Source organism: Thalassophryne amazonica, chromosome 6 (genome assembly GCF_902500255.1).
Source record: "Thalassophryne amazonica chromosome 6, fThaAma1.1, whole genome shotgun sequence".
Taxonomy (NCBI): Eukaryota; Metazoa; Chordata; class Actinopteri; order Batrachoidiformes; family Batrachoididae; genus Thalassophryne; species Thalassophryne amazonica.
The window spans coordinates 30,359,765-30,385,067 of NC_047108.1; the positions used below are offsets into that span (position 1 = coordinate 30,359,765).

At 42.4% G+C, this 25,303-nt stretch overlaps 1 protein-coding gene across 1 annotated transcript in view; it reads right to left on the minus strand.

Annotated features, from left to right (window-relative positions):
• Positions 1-25,303, minus strand: part of nphp4 (nephronophthisis 4) — an 804,312-nt gene that overhangs the window by 403,619 nt on the left and 375,390 nt on the right. Inside the window, exons 9-10 of the mRNA XM_034171910.1 lie at positions 20,780-20,998; positions 19,027-19,162 (exon numbers count right to left, since the gene is read on the minus strand). Coding sequence (XP_034027801.1) covers positions 19,027-19,162; positions 20,780-20,998 — 355 coding nt within the window. The remainder of the gene's footprint in view (positions 1-19,026; positions 19,163-20,779; positions 20,999-25,303) is intronic.

Genomic DNA, 25,303 nt, shown 5'->3' on the forward strand with positions numbered 1-25,303 from the left:
TGCAAGAAATTTAGGGATTCCATCATCTACAGTCCATAATATAATCAGAAGATTCAGAGAATCTGGAGAACTTTCTACACGTATGCGGCAAGGCCGAAAACCAACATTAAATGCCCGTGACCTTCGATCCCTCAGGCGACACTGCATTAAAAACCAACGAAGTGGAAAAGTGTGCTGTGGTCTGATGAGTCCACATTTCAAATTGTTTTTGGAAATCATGGATGTCTTGTCCTCCGGACAAAAGAGGACAAAGACCATCCAGACTGTTACCAGCGCAAAGTTCAAAAGCCAGCATCTGTGATGGTATGGGGGTGTGTTAGTGCCCATGGCATGGGCACTAACCATGGCACCTTCAATGCTGAAAGGTACAGCCAGGTTTTGGAACAACATATGCTGCCATCCAAGCAATGTCATTTTCAGGGACATCCCTGCTTATTTCAGCAAGATAATGTCATTCTGCATGTGTTACAACAGTGTGGCTTCGTAGTAAAAGAGTGCCGTACTAGACTGGCCTGCCTGCAGTCCAGACCTGTCGCCCATTGAAAATGTGTGGCGCATTATGAAGCGCAAAATACGACAACGGACACTGTTGAACAACTGAAGTCGTACATCAAGCAAGAATGGGGAAAAAATTCCACCTACAAAGCTTCAACAATTAGTGTCCTCAGTTCCCAAAGCTTATTGAGTGTTGTTAGAAGGAAAGGTGATGTAACACAGTGGTATACATACCACTGTACCAGCTTTTTTGAAACGTGTTGCAGGCATCCATTTCAAAATGAGCAAATATTTGCACAAAATGATAAAGTTTATCAGTTTGAACATTAAATATCTTGTCTTTGTGGTGTATTCAATTGAATATAGGTTGAAGAGGATTTGCAAATCATTGTATTCTGTTTTTATTTACATTTTACACAACGTCCCAACTTCATTGGAATTGGGGTTGTATGTACATGCGATTTCTTTGTTTATTATTTTTAATAAATTTCCCCAAAAAAACTTTTCATGTTGTCATTATGGGGTGTTGTGAGGAGAATTTTGAGGAAAATAATTAATTTACTCAATTTTGGAATAAGGTTTTAACATAACAAAATGTGGAAAAAGGGAAGTGCTGTAAATACTTTCCAGATGCACAGTATATAAAGATATGAGTGATTAAAAAATTCATTAATGAATATGATCGTCACATATTCTTCACCTCAGCACATCATGAGTGGAATAATATAAGTTAAAAGGATAAGTTCACTTTTTTACAACCCAATTAAATCATCGTAAACATTGCTAGTAATCACCTTTGTTATGTGTCGGACGCAGCTCGGAGAACCGACCAGCGTTTGAAGGACCCAGTATGAAATAAGCAGAGCACGGTACAAAGGCTAACTGAATTTAATACATAACAGTGATGTGATACAAAACAACAAAAGAGTGTGCGGTCTGGCGTGGTGGTGATACGGTGCGCTCCCAGCAGCGCTAATGGTCCGGAGCCAGAAGCCGTTCGGACCCAAGGACCCCGCCGACACCCCCCAGGTGGCCGCAACAAACCGAGTCTGTGAAAGAAGGAACCATTATGTGAGTCCACACTCTACACACAGAGAGACCACTCAAAGGTGTACATAAACAGCAAACACTTCCTGGCTTAATTACTAATCAGCTTCCCAACCTGCAGGCATGGAACATCCAGTTCACAAAACTCCACTGCAGTGGAAGCCGATACATGACTAACGTACAGCTCAATATAATAAGGTGTGAGGGACACCACATTTACTGACTGTATAAACGTTAGTCACAAAATCTAACGTACCTCAGGAAGTGTGCTGACGAGCGTGAGACCTCACCCCCTCCTCTTTCACAGACCGTGCATCAAACCCTGGACGTTCTCTGCATCCACTGATGATGAGATGGCTCCCGAGACGACGATCTCACCCGTCTGGTCACAAGGTCGAGTCTCTGGCAAATACACACTGTATACTCCAGTCTTAAATGCCACCATGTTCCAATCCATATAGATGCACCACAGCTGTGAGTCCTGACGAGCCGCAGGTGATCAGGGTGAGGTCCTGATAACCTCAGCAACACAGCCACTCAGTCCCAAATGCAAGCCACCTGGAAGGAAAAACAAAAGACAGAAACAAAAAGGCAGCCAGGCCCCCCAGCCATACAACAACCTTGCTGAGTGCCGTCCTCGAAATCCCATCAGTGGGTTCAGTTACACTTTAAAAATGCTCACAACAGATGTGGTGTTCTCCAACTAGCAGCATTCTTTCTTTGTGATCTATCTGCCGTGCTCAGCGTCATACGTATGGCTTGGTAAGTGGTCAGGAAATCTGATTCAAATACATGATTCTTAAATTTTCTTTCACTTCCATTTCATTGCAGACATGATAAACCCAGAATATTTCATATTTTGTTTAGGGTTTTTTTTTTCTGGTCAACTTCATTTCATTTGTTAATATACTGTATTATCCATTTCTGGATATCCATTTCCAATCCACTTCTGCATTTATGGCCTGCAAGAAAAATAAAATAAAGTAAAATTGGAACACTGAAGCATTTACCAGTTTGTCATGTTGCTATTCCTTCTCACAACAGTGAAAATACTTTTTTTTTTTGGCACTGAGGATATTATGTGATGAACTGTTTCAGGTGTTATTTTGTCCCATTCTTCCTGCAAACATGGGCAAACAGTACAGGGTCATCGCCATTGCAGTTTTTGTTTTAAAATTCTCAACACATTCTCTATTTGTTGCTTTAATGTTTCCCATAATCCTTCTGCGTTTCCCAGAATGCACCACTGTGCCAGCAAAGTTCCAGTGTTTCAAAGCCATGTAAAGCCATCATTAAGTCCATCATCTCCTCCTCCATCACTGTTTGGTACACTGCTGCCACTGCTAAGGAGAGGAGCAGACTGCAGCATGTCATCCACGCAGCAAAGAAGGTGACTGACTGCAATCTGCCATCCCTTCAGGACCTGTACACCTCCAGGGCCCTGAGGCGAGCAAGGAAGATAGTGGCCGATCCTTCTCACCCAGAACACAAACTTTTTGTCACCCTCCACTCTGGCAGATGGCTGAGATCCATCAGGACAAAAACCTCAAGACACCAAAACAGCTTATTTCCATCCGCAGCTAGACTTATAAATAATGCCAGAGACCACCCTATTTACCCTGCCTCCTGCCACCAACTCCCACAAAGTACAGACTGATTATTCCTAACTGTTCATCTGCCTGCACAGCCCCATTCCACTACATCTATTTGACAGTAAACTTAATTTTGCCCGTTTGTCTATTTGACTCCTTTAGTTCTTACAGAAGTATTTCTTGCCTTTTCTTTTTACTGTTGTTTATGCACCTATTACTTCTTACAGGAGTATTTTCTTTTATTGTTGTTTATGCACCAATGACACAAGATCAAATTACTTGTATCAGAAGTTACTTGGCAATAAATTTGACTCTGATTCTAAACAATGGCTAGAGAGGATGTGTATGGTGTCGATTCAGCAAGTTCACAAGCGATTAGATGATGATGCGTTCTCCCAAGGTTTAGAAGAGGTGTAAATGGTAAATAATAAATGGACTGCATTTATATAGCACTTTTCCATCTGCATCAGATGTTCAAAATGCTTTACAATTATGCTTCACATTCACACAAACACACTCACACACCGATGACAGGGTGCTGCTATGCAAGGCGCTCACTACACACCGGGAACAACTGGGGCATGTTTGAGTAAGGGCCACTTCACACATAGTGCGAACTTGGTCAAAGTGCGCACAAAGTGCGCATGAAGCAGGAATCGTATGCAAAATATGTAAATTCGTAGCTGCCTTGAATGCTTCGTACACCTGTTGCTACAATTATTTGCGCACACCAGCAGCTGAAAGACCGAGTGTGCGCTGTGCGAGCCCATCAAACCCTCTCACGGCAGGTGTCGGCCAAACTCCAGCTGACACACATGAACATCTAACAGTGCTCGTTTGGCACTTAGAAAATGTGTGGCCATTCGTACTATCATCACGAAAACAGTCAGCAGACAATCACTGTCGAGCTGGATGTGAAATTTGTCTAAGTGCCCCACAACTGTGGAGTTGCCAAGTGCACATGTTATGTGTCTGAGTGTTGGCTCCCCCCACAATACGTGTGCATGTGTTGCGCACTCTGTTGTGAAAGTGTAGGTACACGGACCCACAACAGGGGGCGTAATGAACGGACAATGGAGGAAGGTGAATAACAAGTTTTACTGTTGTGAAACGAGCACAACTAATACAACAATCAATAATTTGGGGTTTAAGCCGAAATCTGCTGGTGTCGTGTGGGCAGGCTCGAAGGTAGGAGACGTCCGTCCCAGTCGAACCGGAACCACCCAGATCTCCTCTGCCACCGAACCCCAGAAGTACTGGAACCGCCAAGTCCCGAATTCCCAGGTGGCCACTGCCTCCGCTCGTCGGATCCGGTACTGCTGGCGGGAGAGAGCAACAAACACACAGGTGTGGATGCGACAGCACCCAGTAAACGGAGAGGGGAGAAGCCGCCTCCACCTCTTGTCACAATAAAGCAGGAAGGTGAGTACTTATCCAAGTAATTAGCTTTCAGTAGTCAGCTGTCCTGAAAAGGTTTAACAAGTTTTATCAGATTATACAGAATATGCTTGCAGAGAAGGTTACCTCAATCTTAAGGCGATATCTCGGCACAGAGGTGGAGACGACGTCCTGCTGATATACCCCCGTGCTGAGTGGAACAGCTGTGTCCAGTGATGGGTGACAGCTGTCACCCTGGCTGCTCCCGTAAGGCGGCAGCGCCCTCTGGTGCCTGGAGCCCGCACTCCAGGCAGGGCGCCCTCTGGTGGTGGTGGGCCAGCAGTACCTCCTCTTCAGCGGCCCACACAACACACTCCCCTGCTTTCCCCCATTAACATGTGCATGCGTGTGGTTTGCACAACCCCCGCAGGCGAGGCGCCTCTTATCTGATCACAGAGTGACACCTTGGTCTGTGTGCTGAACGGACGGAGGCGTGGCAGCTGTTGACAACTCTGGTCCTGGACACCAAAGCTGCAGAACACGCACCGTGTTCTGATGGACACACTCGTGTGGATGCTTGTTGTCCTCACATCAAAATACATAAAAACATATATCACTTCTGCGGCGGGCTGGAGAGCGCGCACACTGACAGGCTGTTCCAGTTGGACTGGACTGTCAGTTCGTGTGGACATGCAGCAGGCGATCTGAAAGTCACGTCTGGCTGACAGGACAGTGAGCGGGGCACCGCAGGACCATGTGACAGGCCAACAGTATGACACATACGCCACTTTCAGTCACATATCAGCAAAAATACGCTGTACCAAATGCAGTTTGGTCAGTTATGGGTAGCATCCCAATGGACTGCAAGAAAGGACTTGTTGTCTCTGTCTGGAAAGGAAAGGGTGATCACCAGGAATACAGTAACTACAGGAGTATTAGATGGTTCTCTATGCCAAGAAAAGTGCTTGCTAGGATTATTCTGAACAGGATTCCATTCCACTTAGTTGTGGCGCAGCGACCAGAACAGTCTTTCTTCAAATTGTAGAAGTAAACAATCAAACCCATCTTCACTCTGCATGCAGTCACACCTTCATATGTGTGTGTTGTCATCGTTGCATTGAAATCCACATTTTAGATGGAGTTGCGCTTACAAGACTCACGGACAGAGAGACAGACAGACAGACAGATAGGATGGTTACTGTATATCACCCCAAGTTTTTGTTTGTAAGAGTGTATAAAAATGTACTCAGTAAATAGTGGCTCAATAGTAATACATAATGCATGCTGTATGAGGCCATTCTTTCATAAATATAAAATGGATAAATATAAATCTGTTTTTTGAAAATTTTCCATGACTATTTTTTTGGGTAGTGTGAATGAGACTGTTTGAGAAAAGTATAGAGGGAAAAAAGGTGTAGAGTAATTAGGCACCCAAAAGTCAAAGAACGACAGAGATTCATGATGCCATTCTTGCCTGAATGCCAAGCAGTACTCTGAGGACACTTCAACATAGATGAAAATGTCATTAATAAACTTTGCCAAAAGCCTTTTCTGTACACCCCTGTAGTAAGCGTTGATCAATGGTATTCTTCTCTCCCAACAGTAGTTAACTGCATCATTAGGGGAGAAATCAGTGAGTATACGGCTGGGGTAAACTCGAGTCATTCTGATGTTGATGTGTGTGTCATGTTTGCTGTGATTGAAATCATTTCAGTAACAAACACAGAGGCAATCAGCAGTTGGGGTTTCAATAAAAGGTGCAGATGGTGGCATCTCATTAAACTCTGACTCTGTGCAGAAGGAATATTTAATCAAAACATTATTTCAGTGTTAAGCCTCTTTAAATCTTGGGGTTCATGAATTATTTTTGGATGGTCACACTTACGTGGTGTCAATAACAGAAAAAATAACGGAAAATTAAGCAGCAAACACTTTCAATTCCATTATAAACTGCAAAAAAACAGGCGCTTAGCTGAAATTCATTTTTACCGGAGGCCATCAAATGTGGCCATTGGGTATTGCAAAGGCTTTTCGTCCATCCGTTCATTTGTCCGTGCGCAGCGTAAGTCCAGTCCTATTACTGCTAAACTCTTGAAATTCACAGGGGACACAGACCTTGGACAAGTTCAAAGATGGCTAACCTTGATGTATTTTAAGAGGTTAAAAAGTCACATTCTGTTTCAATCTAATCCGTTTTGTTTTTGAGTGATGCGGGTGACAGCCAATCAGAGAACAGCTACACCATCAGTCACTGGTCTTTTCAAAACCGCTTTGTTTTGTGTGTTGACATACATGTTTCTCATATATTATGTACAAGCTAGTGAGAAATGTTGTAGCTGCTCCCGTTTTGTTCAGGGTCACCACAGCGGATACGCATTGGTATTTGGCACAAGTCTTACGCTGGATGCCCTTCAAATCAAAATCAAATCGATTTTATTTATGTAGCGCCAAATCACAACAAACAGTTGCCCCAAGGCGCTTTATATTGTAAGGCAAAGCCATACAATAATTACAGAAAAACCCCAACGGTCAAAACGACCCCCTGTGAGCAAGCACTTGGCGACAGTGGGAAGGAAAAACTCCCTTTTAACAGGAAGAAACCTCCAGCGGAACCAGGCTCAGGGAGGGGCAGTCTTCTGCTGGGACTGGTTGGGGCTGAGGGAGAGAACCAGGAAAAAGACATGCTGTGGAGGGGAGCAGAGATCAATCACTAATGATTAAATGCAGAGTGGTGCATACAGAGCAAAAAGAGAAAGAAACACTCAGTGCATCATGGGAACCCCCCAGCAGTCTAAGTCTATAGCAGCATAACTAAGGGATGGTTCAGGGTCACCTGATCCAGCCCTAACTATAAGCTTTAGCAAAAAGGAAAGTTTTAAGCCTAATCTTAAAAGTAGAGAGGGTGTCTGTCTCCCTGATCCGAATTGGGAGCTGGTTCCAGAGGAGAGGAGCCTGAAAGCTGAAGGCTCTGCCTCCCATTCTACTCTTACAAACCCTAGGAACTACAAGTAAGCCTGCAGTCTGAGAGCGAAGCGCTCTATTGGGGTGATATGGTACTATGAGGTCCCTAAGATAAGATGGAACCTGATTATTCAAAACCTTATAAGTAAGAAGAAGAATTTTAAATTCTATTCTAGAATTAACAGAAAGCCAATGAAGAGAGGCCAATATGGGTGAGATATGCTCTCTCCTTCTAGTCCCCGTTAGTACTCTAGCTGCAGCATTTTGAATTAACTGAAGGCTTTTTAGGGAACTTTTAGGACAACCTGATAATAATGAATTACAATAGTCCAGCCTAGAGGAAATAAATGCATGAATTAGTTTTTCAGCATCACTCTGAGACAAGACCTTTCTAATTTTAGAGATATTGCGCAAATGCAAAAAAGCAGTCCTACATATTTATGTAATATGTGCATTGAATGACATATCCTGATCAAAAATGACTCCAAGATTTCTCACAGTATTACTAGAGGTCAGGGTAATGCCATTCAGAGTAAGGATCTGGTTAGACACCATGTTTCTAAGATTTGTGGGGTCAAGTACAATAACTTCAGTTTTATCTGAGTTTAAAAGCAGGAAATTAGAGGTCATCCATGTCTTTATGTCTGTAAGACAAAACTGCAGTTTAGCTAATTGGTGTGTGTCCTCTGGCTTCATGGATAGATAAAGCTGGGTATCATCTGCGTAACAATGAAAATTTAAGCAATGCTGTCTAATAGTACTGCCTAAGGGAAGCATGTATAAAGTGAATAAAACTGGTCCTAGCACAGAACCTTGTGGAACTCCATAATTAGCCTTAGTCTGTGAAGAAGATTCCCCATTTACATGAACAAATTGTAATCTATTAGATAAATATGATTCAAACCACCGCAGCGCAGTGCCTTTAATACCTATGGCATGCTCTAATCTCTGTAATAAAATTTTATGGTCAACAGTATCAAAAGCAGCACTGAGGTCTAACAGAACAAGCACAGAGATGAGTCCACTGTCTGAGGCCATAAGAAGATCATTTGTAACCTTCACTAATGCTGTTTCTGTACTATGATGAATTCTAAACCTAAGATAGCTGGGTCAAGTGATGGCTTTTTAAGTAACGGTTTAATTACTGCCACCTTAAAAGCCTGTGGTACATAGCCAACTAATAAAGACAGACTGATCATATTTAAGATCGAAGCATTAATTAATGGTAGGGCTTCCTTGAGCAGCCTGGTAGGAATGGGGTCTAATAGACATGTTGATGGTTTGGAGGAAGTAACTAATGAAAATAACTCAGACAGAACAATCGGAGAGAAAGAGTCTAACCAAATACCGGCATCACTGAAAGCAGCCAAAGAGAACGATATGTCTTTGGGATGGTTATGAGTAATTTTTTCTCTAATAGTTAAAATTTTATTAGCAAAGAAAGTCATGAAGTCATTACTAGTTAAAGTTAAAGGAATACTCGGCTCAATAGAGCTCTGACTCTTTGTCAGCCTGGCTACAGTGCTGAAAAGAAACCTGGGGTTGTTCTTATTTTCTTCAATTAGTGATGAGTAGTAAGATGTCCTAGCTTTACGGAGGGCTTTTTTTATAGAGCAACAGACTCTTTTTCCAGGCTAAGTGAAGATCTTCTAAATTAGTGAGACGCCATTTCCTCTCCAACTTACGGGTTATCTGCTTTAAGCTGAGAGTTTGTGAGTTATACCACGGAGTCAGGCACTTCTGATTTAAGGCTCTCTTCTTCAGAGGAGCTACAGCATCCAAAGTTGTCCTCAATGAGGATATAAAACTACTGTTGTCCTCAATGAGGATATAAAACTACTGATGAGATAATCTATCTCACTCACAGAGTTTAGGTAGCTACTCTGCCCTGTGTTGGTATATGGCATTGGAGAACATAAAGAAGGAATCATATCCTTAAACCTAGTTACAGCGCTTTCTGAAAGACTTCTACTGTAATGAAACTTATTCCCCACTGCTGGGTAGTCCATCAGAGTAAATGTAAATGTTATTAAGAAATGATCAGACAGAAGGGGGTTTTCAGGGAATACTGTTAAGTCTTCAATTTCCATACCATAAGTCAGAACAAGATCTAAGGTATGATTAAAGTGGTGGGTGGACTCATTTACATTTTGAGCAAAGCCAATCGAGTCTAACAATAGATTAAATGCAGTGTTGAGGCTGTCATTCTCAGCATCTGTGTGGATGTTAAAATCGCCCACTATAATTATCTTATCTGAGCTAAGCACTAAGTCAGACAAAAGGTCCAAAAATTCACAGAGAAACTCACAGTAACGACCAGGTGGACGATAGATAACAACAAATAAAACTGGTTTTTGGGACTTCCAATTTAGATGGACAAGACTAAGAGACAAGCTTTCAAATTAATTAAAGCTCTGTCTGGGTTTTTGATTAATTAATAAGCTGGAGTGGAAGATTGCTGCTAATCCTCCACCTCGGCCCGTGCTACGAGCGTTCTGGCAGTTAGTGTGACTCGGGGGTGTTGACTCATTTAAACTAACATATTCATCCTGCTGTAACCAGGTTTCTGTAAGGCAGAATAAATCAATATGTTGATCAATTATTATATCATTTACTAACAGGGACTTAGAAGAGAGAGACCTAATGTTTAATAGACTACATTTAACTGTTTTAGTCTGTGGTGCAGTTGAAAGTGCTATATTATTTTTTCTTTTTGAATTTTTATGCTTAAATAGATTTTTGCTGGTTATTGGTGGTCTGGGAGCAGGCACCATCTCTACGGGGATGGGGTAATGAGGGGATGGCAGGGGGAGAGAAGCTGCAGAGAGGTGTGTAAGACTACAACTCTGCTTCCTGGTCCCAACCCTGGATAGTCACGGTTTGGAGGATTTAAGAAAATTGGCCAGATGTCTAGAAATGAGAGCTGCTCCATCCAAAGTGGGATGGATGCTGTCTCTCCAGGTTTTCCCCAGAAGCTTTGCCAATTATCTATGAAGCCCACCTCATTTGTGCCCTTCCTGAGACAACTCCAGTTTTACCTGGAGAAACACACACAGCCTCTGATGTTCTGAAGAGGTCTCCCATCCAAGTAATAACCAGGCCCCACACTGCTAGAACTGTTTATTTCTCACTAGCTTTTAACTCATTGAGTGCCAGCAATTTTCAAAGTTCAGAACATCCCAGTGCCAGGATTTTTCAGCATTTGAGTGTTTTTTCAAGACCCATAGAAAATTGAGTTCTATGTCCATGTCAACAACAAACATACGAAAAGAAACTTCAGACTTTCCTTTATCATCAGAAAAAAACTGTTTGCTTGTACCTCTTTCCATTCTTTAGTAATTGTCTGCAGAACATGGGTGGGTATCACTAAAAATGCTGATTTCTGAACTGAGAAAATTGGCTTTTTGTGACAAGCAACATTTCAAGGAGAAAATGTCTTTGATTATAATTGTTTTTGCTTCAGTGACATCTCAAACATTATGAAAAGTGATCCTATCGTATAATGCACCAAAAAAAAAAAACGTCAGGGGAGGGACACCGTCTGTCTCTTCTCTCAGCGGCGCGTCTTTTCACTCTGGCTCCCACGTATTGGACCTTTTTATTTTTTTCAAAAACCTGATGGATTTGAATCACGTGTGCTTGCATGAGCCTGTCGATTGCGTCATTTGCTTGTAAGCAGCCTTTGTGTGAGGTGTGTGTCGTGCGCTCGGCGTTTTTTCATTCCAAGGAAAAAGACGGAATGACTGGAGCAGCGTGACTGCATCACAGTTTGACAGACACTGGGCGACAGCCAGGTGGAAACTATTCAGATTAGGAGCGGTACAACTGTAAGACGTCCGCACAACTGTGGAGAGTGAGCCACGCTCCGTGTTGTGTGGGCCGCTGAAGAGGAGGTACTGCTGGCCCACCACCACCAGAGGGCGCCCTGCTTGGAGTGCGGGCTCCAATCACGAGAGGGCGCCAGACCCAGAGGAAGTGACAGCTGTCACTCATCACACCAGCTGTCACTCATCTACACCAGTACTTAAGCCGGACTGCAACTCCACCTCCCCGCCGAGAAATCGACTACCGAGAGGTATTTTCTCTGCTATCTGACACTTTGTGTGTACTAAACCAGATCTCTCTTGCAGCCTTATTCTTGTGGACGTTGCCTTATCCGGGACTTCGGCGTGTGGCGTGACGACGACGACTGCGCCACACTCTCTGAACAGATAAGTGGTTAGACAAGAGCTGCACGAGTGTGTGATTCGGAGGTGGAGGTTCTCCTCCTGACTGTGTACAGACTGTAGACCACTGAGTGTAAGGACTTACACTCATTCATCTTGTCTCTGCTTTTTGCCAGCAGTACCAGGGTCGACAGCCGAAGACAGAGGTCACCTGGGGACTCGGGACTTGGCGGCTCCTGTGTTCTTCAGACCGTTGGTGGTGGAGGCCGTGTGGGACGCGGCCTCTCTCTCGTCGGGGTCTTCTATCTTCGAGCCTGCCCACACGTCACCTGGTGTTAATTGACTTTACAAATTCTGTGTGTTACGTTGTGTGTTGTCACAACATTAAATTGTTACCTTTTGGCTTACTCATTGTCCGTTCATTTGCGCCCCCTGTTGTGGGTCCGTACTACGACACCTTCCCAACACTCCGGTCCACACTCACACTCCTACCACCCACAGAATGGGTTCCCTTGTGATTACAACTCTAATTTTTTTAGACAAGCTAGATCAGCTGATCCCCCCCCATAAAAAATGTAATTGGCGCGATAACGCGTCTTTGGCGCTGAGCGTTACTATCTGAAAAGACGTGTTTAAGCGTCAATGGCACTCAATGAGTTAATAGCCAGTTTGCTCTGTGTAAGCCTGATCCCATCATATCTCAGAAGCTAATGGCCCGGTCACACTGCATACGGTGATTCCTGAACTAAGGGAACAATGTAAAAAAGTCACAAATCATTGAGAAAAGGTGGATGAAGGAGCTTTACCACTGAATAGCCTGTGAATCAAGAGCGCAAAAGGGACAAAAGAGGAACAAAACAAAACTGAAGCTAACGTTTAAAGGAAATGCACCTAGAGCCACTGCTGGAGCAGTGTGTGTCTGCATCTCTGCATTCCAGGACTCCGCGCTGGGATGGGCTCTGTAGTGCTTGAGTCCTGGAGAAGCTGCAAACAGAAGAGCATGATCTGAACCACTGTGACTATCTGTGTGCACAACGGCGGATCCACCTGCTCTGGTTCCTCATCCAGAACAAAAGAGGAATCATGTCCTTCATCATCAGAATCCTCAATCCTCATTGTCTGGTTCAGACTCTGATGACACACGGCGCGAGCTGTCTTGCTCCAATTAAAAAAGAAAAAAAAAACCTGAAACACTTGCTCAACATTCATAAGACGCCTCATGTTTACAAAAAAAAAAAAAAAAACACCACCACACTAACCACACACCCTAAATACTCCACCAAATTATACACACTGCAAACACACCAATTATTTCTCAAATCTCTCAAATACCAAAACTCTAATCACTGCCTGTACACCCAAAAAGCGCACGTACGCGACAGAGGGGGAGGGGGGACACAGTGAGAGAGAGAGAGAGACAGTGCTGTCTGTCTCTCTCTAACTTTTTTCAAAACACTGGTATTTCTGAATAGATTATACTGGACACCACATAAAATGTATAAAGCAAAGCTTATACCCTCTGCAAACTGATGGAGGTGTTCGCAAGGGCCAGGTACACTCATTCACATGTTGTGGGATTGTCCACAAATTCAGTGCTTTTGGATGGAGATCCATCGACATATTGAACAAATTGCTAAACACAAAGTGCCATTTTCTCAGAGGCTTTTTGTGATCGGGGATCCATCACCTTTTCGAGACTCCCCGTTTAATGATAAGGAATGGACTCAGACTGTCTTGTTGTTGGGACAAAAAATGACAATATCCTACTGGAAATCTCCAACAGCCCCTCTGGTGGCTCAGTGGCTCAAGGAGCTGGGCAAACTAAATGCATTGGAATGCCTTTCATATAAACTACTGGACAGAATGGACTGTTTCTATCTCAAATGGAATGCCCATTTCTCCTTTATAGGAACTTCAGGTTGAATGTCTATGATGCTAAGGTGGTTGGACTAAATGCAATTAGCGTGGGTGTGTTCTCTTAAACCCTTTACCTCTCGAGAGGGATTTTAGCCGTGTCCTTGGTTCATTTAATTTAAATTTGCTTAAGAATTAATCCAAGTTTTAGTTACATATAAGTATAAATGATTAAACTCTGAAAACTAAATTTATTGCCAATCTTGAGAATAAATAATCAACCAGTACATAATCACGTTTAAACTTGAAGTAAAAATCCCCCCCCCCCCCCCCCCCCAAAAAAAGGAACCTTTTAGGCCAAAGCTTAAAGCAAGGACTCGACATGACTTTTGATGCATCACTCTCACCGCTAACTGCAATGCTCTCATCCTCACTGGGTATTTATTTATTTTATTAAAAAAAATTTTTTTATTGTTACTATTCTATTTAAGTATTTTAATACTTTCATTTATCTACTTAATTTTCTTTTGTTTCTGCGTAGTAGTGTACAGTTCTTTCACTGCCTCGCTATGTTCTGTATGTTATATTGACAAAAAAACGAAGTGCTAAACGTAAAAAACCCTGGTATTTCTGATCACCGGGCTGCGGCTGTGTGGCTCAAGCAGTCAGTCACATGCACGCGTGTGGGTTTGATTACCAGTTCTGATCTCGCACGCATAAGCGCTGTGTACGTGGATCACACACACACACACACACACACACACACACACACACACACACACACACACACACACACACACACACACACACACACACACACACACACACACACACACACACAGACACTTCACTTTCTCTCCTGCTGATTCACTCTGGATGAATGCATTCAGGGTTTGGATGTGTTGTAGCACACGCGCACGTACATGCGTGCACAAAAGGACTGCCTCATACATGACTTAGCAACTCAAATGTCATTCAGAAAAGAATGCAGCCATTTGCAATCACACTAGGTTTTTTTGTTTTTATATGTCACACCTCTGTGGATCAAAACTGTTCACATGGGAATGCCCGCTGCTGCTGGAAGTTTTTCCACACTTGAAAGTCACGCTTCTGTAAACTGCTGCCTGGTTTGCACAAACGGAGGCGCAGTTTGCTCTGAGAGATCACAGCAGATGACACGAAATATTATTACAACATGTCGGCCCACAGCTCCACGGAAACAAAGCTGATCACGCTCTTGCAAAGTCCCCCTGCTGCAAACAAATACACAGCGATCAAGGATCGTGTTGGCACTCAGCAGCTACACGGAAACGCGGCTGATTGTGCTCCTGCAAAGCCCCCTTTCTGCAAACAAATACACAGCGATCAAGGATCACTTCCTCAAAACCTTTGAACTGTCAGACTGAAAGGGCCAGCAGGATCTTCTCTCTGCACAGGCTGGAGGACTGCAAACTCAAGAGTTCATGAACACTGCACACCGGCCGGACTTTTTGTGCAGCAACTGCAGCAACACCATGATCACGGACTGCCATGCGCTGGCGGAGGCAGCCAACAAATTCTTCCTGGCCAGCCAGCACCATGGCATGACCGCGGCAGCACTCGCCACATCACACGCAGTGGCAGAAGCACCACACCGCACACACCAGCTCCACCGTGGAGGAGCTGTAGCTGTCCTCCACAACAACGCTCACAAACTGGCTTCTGTACTGTGTGAAAACATTCAGCTGGTCGAACAAAGTCAAACTAAACAGTAACATTACAAAAACTAAGCAAACGATAAGAAACCGTCAAGAACTACAGCAAAACAAAATACGGACAAATTGCGGGTTACGGATTCATTCGTTCAACTTTTTCGACAGTTTAAAAATCCTGATAAAGCGCCAGCTGCAGGAACAAAGCTGCGCAAATGTTAAAAAGATGGGAAACGAAAGTCCAGATTTCTTGTTTCATTTGGGCTTCGTTGCCCTTCATTAAGTGCTGTATGATCGGCCCATAAAACTGAAGACGATGTTTTTGGAACCTAATAACACCTCTGAACCTATTTACAAGGTTAGCACGGTGACGTCACCTCATGGTGTAGCTACTTGCTAATAGCTTTGTTTCTGGTATATTATGTAAATACTAACAAGAAATAAACACTTCTAAAACTGAAAACCCTGTTTTGTAACCTGATAACACCTCTGGAGTTATTTACAAGAGTTTTGCAGATGTTAGCTTGCATGCTAAATTTTGCTAACTCAAAGCTAACATCCTATGGAGTTAAATTTGTGTCATTAATAACTGCAAATGCACATAGGTTGATCTACAAATATTCCATGATTTGCACAACATGAACAAATGATGATATGATTTGAACATGTATAAACTGTACGGATGACAATCGGATCTTAATAATTAATTAAACAACTGCAGATTATAAAGAACACAATGCTCATACAGCCGAGGGTATTTTAGCATTGCGTTATATTTACATTCTTCAATAACCAGTACTTAAATTTGGGATGAGATAAGTGACTGATGTATGACACTGAAGATAACCTGACTTTTTTCTGCTGTTAATCTCACTTGGGTTGTATGTCATGGTATTTATACAGTCAGAAATTATTCTTATGGAATTTATTGATGGTCCCAACAAATCCTGCTGAAGTCCAAAGATAAAAGATGATTAAAAGAGTTTGTATCTTAAAGCAAAAATATATAGTGGCCAGTTCTATAATGACGAAGTCAGTCAAATGTGCTGAGTAAAATTTACCCCTCACGCATAAATTTACGTACCCATTTTCCAAAGTATAAGTCACACCTGTTCAAAAATGTCACTTTACGAAAGGAAAAAACAAACAAACAAACAAACAAACAAAAAACAAATACATAAGTCCCACCGGAGCATAAGTCGCATTTACCACTTCATGCAACAAATAGCAAAATGAATTTAATCACCACATTATTTACTTAGAAGGCACAAATAGCGATAAAAAACAGCTAACAAGCTAATTACTGTTATATACCAGGCACAAAACATAAATAAACAATGCTTTAAGCCACTGAACACACAATCATATGTGAGGTGAACATGCAATGAAATTAAATGTTTTAAAACTCTGTGCATTGTTTATTTATTTATAACACAAACCCACCCTAAAAATGGCTGTTACTACTCAATGGTTAATGTTTTTTTAAGCCTTTTAAATTAAAGATGAAAGTCTACACTATATGCCGGTATTGGGAATTGCATTTCAATACCATTGTGGTGGTGGTATAGAGATAAAAATACCAAAACCGTAATTGCCCGAATACTTAATGACACCACAAAAGTGCACTGACTGTTGCCATTAATTCACTTCTGTTTTAGTATGCAACAATACTAAAAGGACTTGGTGACTCTAAATTGAGAGTGAATGTGCTTGTCTGTATGTGTCAGTCCTGCAACAGACTGGCAGCACCGGGCACCAGTGCATGGCATGCAGCACACAAAGAGCCCAGTGTTCAGCACATGGCAGGCAAACTACATGTAATCTGAGCCACAGCTTTTCATAATTTTCCATAATCCACCCAGAACTGGTGTCTTATCCAAGGGATTCCATCGCTTCTCATCCGCTTCATGCTAAGGAAGCCGGGAACAAGCACTGGTACCAATGGCCCACAGGGCCTTTGTAGGAGTTCTTCATCCAGCATCCAATCACCATCTAGCAGATGGGCCAGGCACCCATGGTATATTATGCTGGGAAGTTTCATTATTGATTTACCAGATTTGCTAAAGTTAATTACTATCTAATCACTTCATTTATGTACTTTTTTTAATGGGGTGAGTTACAAGATAATATTTGTTGCTTTGGAGTTATTGTCTACGCAGTCTTACTGGGAGAGACTAACTCTCTCACCCACCTACATTTTTACTGGACAAACTGTATGCTGTTCCAGTGCAGGGAAAATTTTATTGCTATCTTCAATTTGTTTGAATCTGCAAGAGTCCATTAAACTCACCATTATATTCTGGCCTTTTTGATTTGATATTGATGTCCTCTGTTTGTTGGTAGAGGTAATAATGGCTGAGATTTAACCTCTAACCATAAATCACTTTCAAAAAATTTTAAAATTGTCATTGTTTTTTTTTTTTGTTTTTTGTTTTTTGTTTGTTTGTTTTGTGTTTGTTTGGTTTTTGTTGTTGTTGTTTTTGTTTGGACATCCAGGACACGACCAAAAATCATTAGGGCCCCGAAACACATAACACGATTGAAGGCGACTAGCGCACGAAGGAGGAATTGCATGTCATTTGTGAAAAACTGGAGCTGCCTCCAATGCCTCATACACCTGTCACTACAACCATTCGCAGATGTCGGCCAAATTCCAGGTGACAGACACAAACATCCAACACAGCTCGCTTGACACTTAGAAAATGTGTGACTATTCGCACTGTTAGCATGAAAATAGTGAGCAGACAGTCACTTTGGAGCTGGATGTGAAATCTGTCTAGGTGTCCCCATGAGTGTGGCGTTTCTTCCGGGTTCTGCGTCTTCCGTGTTATGTGAGAAGGGGCCCTTAAAAATGTACATAAGAAATGTTACTGAAACAGATTTTGATGAAATTTTGTGAAAACATTGAGAACAGTCTGGCAGAGATGGCATCAAATGATACAAAACATAAAGGGGATCAGCAGAAAAAAAAAAGGTACTTCAAGCTTAGACGATGTGACCTTGGATAAGATGATGTGCACTTTAATAAGTGCTGTTACGGTTCATAATAGGCAACAATGATGTGGAACAACACTGGGACAATCCATAACTTTCACCAGCTATAAATCTTCGAGTAACAATGTCCACAACTATCAGATGAACCGACAACTGAATGAAAGAAAAAAATAGACATTTTCAGTCATTTCTTCCCAACATGGAGCTGAAAAATCAGTCCTGCACTGATTTTTCAGCTCCACCTTCTGCTATGAGCAGAGCAGTTACAGTGAACATTTGTGTATTTGCATCAACTTCTGAGAATGTGACAAATATGATGATGATGACATTAACTACAACAGAATCCTAAACATCTACCTTAAACACACACTCTGGCCAAATGTGCAGTGTGCTTAACATACAGCATAAGGACACCTGGAACCCAAGAGGCTGCACAGGATGGCCAAAGTCTGGTCCAACCGCTTTGAGTTTATCCCTTCATGCCCTCAGACCCTAATCATAGCATGCTAATCACACAGAGAGCAGGTGGCACCACCGAGATAACACTGCTGCAGACGCCAGGGGCTGCGTAGCACAGAGGACAGCCCACATTGATATTTGCTGCTTAGAACTTCTCTGATTACACCTGGGTGTTAATGCACACTTGGGGCACATTCTTCACAAAGTCATTTTGAGAAAGAGAACAGAAAAGCAAAGACTGAAATACATTTCAATGTCACATAGAGGACTTCAGCACTTAAGAACTTCTCACTTGCTCTTAAGTATTATTTTGCCATGTTTACAACTCTGAAAAAAAATAGGATGGGCTTGAAAAGGGACTTCAGCACACATGCATGTGGTGATATTTACTCTGTGAGGGTGATGAAAATGATCTCCGGCATGACACATCCTCCTGCTTTGTCTTCAAAGATGCCTTTAGGCTGGATGCTTTCCTTTCCAGAACGGTCCAAAAACGGAACGATAGCATATCCTTTGCCTCCGAGACCTTTGTGAAGGGAAAAGTTTCACATATTTCAGTATCACACAAGAAACATATGTAAAACAACAAAATCAGGTAGGTTCTGTTGGGGGAAACATATCTGAAATGAGAGAAGTGTGCAAAGACCAGATCTTTCTTTTTTTGTGTGTGTGATACTGCAGGCGGGTGAAAATTCAAACTTAAAACAGATATTCTTTTCTCTGTTCTCTGTTAGTGTGTTGGGCTGGAGGCAGGAAGAAAACTAATTCACCTCGTTTTAAGACTAACACACCCATGGGTGCACAGAGAAGATTTGGGACTTTTAACGGGAGTAGATTTGCTGCTTTAAAAACATGGGTGCTGGGTGTGAAAATGACACCTCCATTGGGTATGCAGTCATCAGTGAGTGGCTTTGAACAGTGTGGAAGATAAGGCCCCCAGTGTTTTTTAATCAAGTGACTTTCACACACTTTGGTGAAAAAGTTGTTTGAATAGAAACCACAACGTGCTTATGGTCACTGATTCGCAAAATGGGGTTAAATACCAGCTGAAATGTTTTGGGCTTTCGTGAAGACATGCTATAATGAGAGACCTTCTATTTTATTTTACTGTGGAGGTGCTGAACAGGTGCTTAGAGAAATTACATAACTTAGAGCCCCTTCACACATAACACGATTGAGGCCAAATGGCGCACAAAGGAGGATTCGAATGCCACTCGTGAAAAATCAGAGCCGTCTCGAATGCTTCATACAGCAGTCGCTACATCCATTTGGGCATAGCACACACACTCTACATTCGCGTGTCCTTCGTGTTGGAAACCCATCCGAACGGCATGCAAGATGAGGACGCACTGCCATCTGATTGCGCTTGCAACATTCGCATGGCATGACGAAGGCACACAAGCATGCACAAAACCACCGGATCGTACACGCCTGTTTGACCGTCTGTTCCTCCTGACAGCAGCTGGAATTTTTTTTGCAGTTTCCCAGTTCGTTTTTTTTTTTTTTTTTTTTTTTGCCCTTTTTCGGCCACTTTCTCTCTCTTTCGCCCAACTTCATGTTATGTGTGAAGGGGCCATTAAGGATTTTGTGTATGTTGAGAAAAACATCCAAATGATACAACATGTAAAGCCAGACAATTAATGAAAGGCATTTGAAGGGCAATACAAACCTGCATGCACAACATGTTAAAGAGCTTCATAATATTCCAGGGCACTTTATCATAATGCCACTCATGTCATTTGATTACAAATGAATAGCTGATTGGTTAAAGCTTAATACAGTCTCTCCAGCACCACTGGTTGCAGAGAGATCCTGGAAAATGCGTTTTACAGACTGTATTGTTGATGACCTTGACCTTTGACCGATCTGCTCTAAAAGTTAATCATCTGGGGACACTCACCCAAAGAATATTGTTTCCAAGTCTGGTGACAATCTGCTGTCCTGTATCGGAACTATTTTGCACACAGACAAGAGCGATTGCAACAACAGGCACTACTACCACCGGCGTGCAGGGTAATTAGATAACGCAGTTTTTGTTGCCTTCAGGGTAACATCTGTGTCAGCCGAGCTGTCTGAGTATATTCATGGCAAGTGACAAGTGTTCATTCAAACAAAAGATGTTCCTCTTCAGCCAGCGTGTTACCTGGGCTGTGCTCAGAGTCGAGTGCGGCACAGGGCTTTGAGTTTTGGCAGACATTTCTGTGCTGTAGACCATGACTCCATGAGGGTTTGGCTTTGTGCCTCCATGCAAAACAAGCCGTATCTCTTCCCCTTTCCACTCAGCTAACTTGTGGAATGGGCACCAAATTCCCCACCGGAGGCACTGTAGGAAGGCAGCTCTGGATGTCGAGGTAGCAGACAGCTGTGAGATGGAATAAGATGATTACTGTTGTTATTCAGGAAAACAACTTCAATCAAACTTTTTATAAAGCAACAGACAGCTCTGACACAATGACTCACACGAGGTGTGACAGGTCAATTTAACAATGATTGGGTTTTGTATGACTTTCTTTACCAATGAGGCATTAAAATGTCAAATCTGACTCACAATTCCTCCGAAGGACTAAAAAAAAAAAAAAAAAAAAAACCTCTCACACCTTGGAGAGCTGTTGCACCAAGTGGACTGACATGAATCATGGCTCCAACACGAGAGATGTCAATTGAAACAAAGGAGAGGATTATCAAACTCTTAAAAGAGGGTAAATCATCACGCAATGTTGCAAAAGATGTTGGTTGTTCACAGTCAGCTGTGTCTAAACTCTGGACCAACTACAAACAACATGGGAAGGTTGTTAAAGGCAAACATACTGGTAGACCAAGGAAGACATCAATGCGTCAAGACAGAAAACTTAAAGCAGTATGTCTCAAAAATCGAAAATGCACAAAAAAACGAGGAACGAATGGGAGGAAACTGGAGTCAACGTCTGTGACCGAACTGTAAGAAACCGCTTAAAGGAAATGGGATTTACTTACAGAAAAGCTAAACGAAAGCCATCATTAACACCTAAACAGAAAAAAACAAGGTTACAATGGGCTAAAGAAAAGCAATCGTGGACTGTGGATGACTGGATGAAAGTCATATTCAGTGATGAATCTCGAATCTGCATTGGGCAAGGTGATGATGCTGGAACTTTTGTTTGGTGCCGTTCCAATGAGATTTATAAAGATGACTGCTTGAAGAGAACATGTAAATTTCACAAATCTGAGGAAAGGACTTCATATCATATGAATGTAGCTGAATAAGACACTTTTCTCTCAATCTCTCAACATACAAGGTTTGTCAATAAAGTATAGGTCTTTTTTATTTTTTTCAAAAACTATATGGATTTCATTCATATGTTTTTACGTCAGACATGCTTGAACCCTCGTGCGCATGCGTGAGTTTTTCCACGCCTGTCGGTGACGTCATTCGCCTGTGAGCACTCCTTGTGGGAGGAGTCGTCCAGCCCCTCGTCGGAATTCCTTTGTCTGAGAAGTTGCTGAGAGACTGGCGCTTTGTTTGATCAAAATTTTTTTTAAACCTGTGAGGCACATCGAAGTGGACATGGTTGGAAAAATTAAGCTGGTTTTCCGTGAAAATTTTAACGGCGGGCGGAAAGACGTGCGGGCGGATTGCAGCGTCGGCTCGCAGCCGCCGCGACGCTCCGCCACAGGAAAAACACCTCTGTTGGAAGCCTTAAGGACAAGTTGGAACATGTCCAGCTGTTAAACAATTTCTCATATACTCACTCCACTGAAAGTCATCAAAAGCCGCCTGGATTTTACAAATGGTTATCAACACGGAGGTGTTTTTCCTGTGCCGCCACACCGCGCCGGCTGCGTCCCGATGCGCGGACCCGTCCGCACGTCTTTCATTAAAAAAATCTCCTTTAACAGTGGAATATCCGGATAAAATGCTGAAACCGACTTCTTCTGAAACTTCTCTGTTCTCTCACGACGTCCTGGATCAATAGAGCCTGAAATGTGGAGGTTTTCAGCTTGAAACAGGCTGACGACGGCGCCTGGGAGCGCTGTGTGACGTCCCGCTCCGTGGGAAGTCCTTAAAGCGACAGTATCACCTCAAAATCTCTCATCAGCAGTTAAAAATTTCACGGAAAACCAGCTTAATTTTTCGAACCGTGTCCACTTCGATGTGCCTCACAGGTTTAGGAAAAATTTTGATCAAACAAAGCGCCAGTCTCTCAGCAACTTCTCAGACAAAGGAATTCCGACGAGGGGCTGGACGACTCCTCCCACAAGGAGTGCTCACAGGCGAATGACATCACCGACAGGCGTGGAAAACCTCACGCATGCGCACGAGGGTTCAAGCATGTCTGACGTAAAAACATATGAATGAAATCATATAGTTTTTGAAAAAAATAAAAAAGACCTATACTTTATTGACAGACCTCGTACGTGTGGTTTTGAAGGTACATGTAGCTTGAAATGAGCTTGTCTGTCACGTTCTTTCATTTCGAAAGCCTTGGTCTGCTGGACACCAAGATCACCACAATGTCTGACATGACTGTTATATACTGTAATAATGGTTTGGAAATGTACGTTATCCTGAATTTAAAAAGACAACTAGTGCAAATGTTGGACATACTGAACTTGCATGAACACAAACAGCAGCAACAGCAAATAAAAAGAGAAGCAGGTCACAGAACAAAGTGGAAAAGATAACAACAGCAATGAGAAACTTCCCTGACTAACCCTCAATGACTGCCTTAATTCAAAAGGTCACCAACTGGACGATCTGTATAAACCTGTAACATGTACAAACATATTTCAAATATTGGTTTCAGGTCAATCTTGATTATTTTATGTACGTGGCAAGAGATCAGAAGAGGGTTGTCCATCCTAAATTTTATATGATAGCAGCAAAAACACAGGTCTATGACAAAAAAAAAAAAAAAAACCCTCTAAAATGTTTGAATAAAGGACTGGCAGTCATATACTTCTGTTCCGAATACAGGTCTATTTCTGTCTGCAGTCAAGGTAAACAAAGGCTCTTGTCACTATTATAAAATTTATAGGTAATTATTAATTACCATTTCATCTACATTAAATTATTGCAATAAGTTGGGGAAAACACTCATTTTAAAATGCAGTCAAGCGTTTCATATGATTTAGAGATGCTCAGTGTTGTCAGGTGTAGTTTTCATGATATACCGCTGCATAACTGTGAAAATGATGTATTACAGTGAGTTCTGCACCACAGATGAATACAGCAGGAGTCTGACGACTCACATACACATTTTAAATGTAGCTTTGTTGTGTTTGAACATGATTTATAATCTGTCACTGCCCCTCTGGTTCAGCTAGTCTCAGGAAAAGTTGTTTTAAATCACCCAGGGAGGACTTCGGAGTTTTGCAGAATCGATTAATAAACTGGCCGGCTTCAGACAATTGCAATCAATCATAGGCAGGCCAATGGAGAATACACAAGAACCCTGCTGCTCGGCATCATTTCAGAAGAAAGTGGAGTGTTATGCTCCACTCAACACTTACAATTCCCCTGACCCTTTTTTTTTTTTTAACATGTAACACCACACTGTCGAATGTCATAGATCATCATTCATGTGAGCAGCTTATTTATTCCATCGAGCATGCAGTGCGCACTGGGTGGAATTCTGGAAAAAGAGAACTTTTCCACCAGAGTGTGTTTGTCAGCAGAAATGCTATTTGAACATTGTGAAGCCATGGTGCTTCTGCTTCAATACATAAAGAAATGTTACCAAATAGGCCAACATAAACTGCCTACTGTGGTGATGCCACAGTGGGGAAAAAATATATAATGCTGTTCAGCACTTAATTGCCCCAGTACTGGCTAAGCGCATCTGTGGAAACAGCCCTGTCTGAACTGGTTTCAGCTGGGGTGAGGGCACAGCTCTGGAAATCAAATGACTTCAGGTAAAACCAAACAAAATGTCATACAAAATGAAGCAAAGTAAGTGTGTAGAAATGAGCCCAAGTAAGTGCTCAGCAAGGTTAATGGAGCTGACATTTTTCAGACACCTAACAGCTCACATGAGCAGAGAATCAGAGCACCAAAGGTCCAAGCACTAAAGACAGCAAGCCGCATATTTCACAACAGCCAAAAAAGATTTCTTCTTTTTTCAAAAGCTTTTACAAAGAAACAACTGACTTAATGTGACATGTAAATGCTTCACTTCATTTTTGCTCGGCATCCTTTATATTCACTGACTGGAAGCTTGGAAGATGCCTTTAAAAATTCCACTGGACCCGTCTTCTTGGACTCATAGCTGCAACAATAAATCCTAATGCAGAAATCAATAAATATATGGAATCCTCTTCCACAGTACTTCTCTGCAACACAGGGTGCTCCAAATCTCCTCAAGCAGTGGCTCCTTTTCCACAGAGCCCCTCTTTAAAAGTTGAAAAGGTAAGAGAACCCCCCACCCACCATACTGTCTCCAACAAACTGGCTAAAGTTGTAAGCACTCATTTCAAGTGAAGTGCAACAGTTGCACTTTCACTATTTACTGTTAAACATATCAAAATTCCAAGTTACAGTTCACTCAAAGTGACAATTTATCAAGTCGTAAGTCAGGTCTGGAAGCACGTGCTGGTGCCGAGCCTCACTGCACCACAGAACCACCTTGGATCCTGGATAGCAACCACATAGGCAGATAACCAATCCATCACCACGTCTCTGAAAATAACC